We start from the raw sequence: 1,340 nt of genomic DNA on the forward strand, positions 1-1,340 counted from the left end.
ATATATATGTACACACACACACACACACACACACACATATATATATATATATATGTATGTATGTATCAAAATAGTGTCTTTTCTTATTTATAATGTATACATGATATTGATCAACATAAAATACCCGGTTCAACAGTAAAAATCCTCAATTGCGTCATTCTATAACTTGCCAGTCAAATACTGACAATTAAGAGTTATAAGTCACATTTGCATCAGTTTAGACAAGAACACATAACACCTTGTATTTTTAATCAACCCAACTGTAATACATCACTAAATCAATGAACAAGTTTCATTTAAAGTGACAGAGAAATCAATGCAGATGATCTTGGAATAAGTGGGCAGTCGTCGTTGCTTCGACAGTAATGCTCAGACATAAAACACACACGTCCTTGAAACTCACCCCGCCAAAACAAAGGTGCTGCTGGAGCTGACGTCACACAACACCTTCCCCAGCTCAAACTGCAGCTGCCTGATGGAGCCCACTCGGTTCTGAACAGGCAACATGTTGGGGCGAAAGGTCAGTGAAAATGTAGCAACAGCTTGGATCACATAAGATTTGTTTCTGGATTAAGTTGTCTTTCAGAAGAATCACTTTTATTATGATTTGTCTTTCATCTGCACTCAAATTAAAATGGAACAGTCTTCCACTGCTTATGGCTATAGCAACCCAATATTAAAACTTTTAGCTTTTAATTAATGTTGTTTTGTTTTTAACTTTAACAGCTCAATTGCAACTTTTTTCAGCAAAGCAATTCAGCAGTTGAACAACTCAATCCCACCTTCCAGTTGGAGCGAACCGTCCTGGCAGAGTTCCTGCAGTCTCGCAGCGTGCTCTTCCAGCAGGGGGAGTCGGACACGTTGGCATCCTGATAGTGCCCTTCCCTCTGGCACATCCTGTACCACAGAACCCCGTCCTCTGCGAGGACTCTCCACACCCTGCTCACCTGGGAGCAGATTGGACAAGGCGACAGCGGTTTGAGTCAGCATACATTAAGGGCTTGCATCACTGGTTTCAGCTTAACGAGCCCGGCTGCCTGCCAAACGCACTGTGTGCATCGAATGCTGTAGATCTGCCAATCAAAATGTAATTTACTAACATGCACATTAAGTCACAAGCTACATAAGAAAACAAGAGTGGAGCAAAACGTAAGCATAATTACAGGACTTAGAAGATGAATCTTGATGTAAAGAAACTAACAAAAGATTTCCTTTGATAGTTTAACAAAAACTCGTAAATCTGCTTTGGTTTTTAAGATAAGATAAGATAAGATAAGATAAGATAAGATAAGATAAGATAAGATAAGATAAGATAAGATAAGATAAGATAAGATAAGATA

The 1,340-nt window shown here is 39.0% G+C and overlaps 1 protein-coding gene across 1 annotated transcript in view; it reads right to left on the bottom strand.

Moving 5' to 3' along the window:
- fbxw8 (F-box and WD repeat domain containing 8) overlaps positions 1–1,340 on the bottom strand; it is a 41,361-nt gene that overhangs the window by 37,645 nt on the left and 2,376 nt on the right. Inside the window, exons 3-4 of the mRNA XM_014011130.1 lie at positions 783–947; positions 404–492 (exon numbers count right to left, since the gene is read on the bottom strand). Of these exons, the coding sequence (XP_013866584.1) occupies positions 404–492; positions 783–947 (254 nt within the window). The remainder of the gene's footprint in view (positions 1–403; positions 493–782; positions 948–1,340) is intronic.

The sequence above is a fragment of the Austrofundulus limnaeus genome, unplaced genomic scaffold (assembly GCF_001266775.1).
Source record: "Austrofundulus limnaeus strain Quisiro unplaced genomic scaffold, Austrofundulus_limnaeus-1.0 Scaffold77, whole genome shotgun sequence".
NCBI classification, from domain to species: Eukaryota; Metazoa; Chordata; class Actinopteri; order Cyprinodontiformes; family Rivulidae; genus Austrofundulus; species Austrofundulus limnaeus.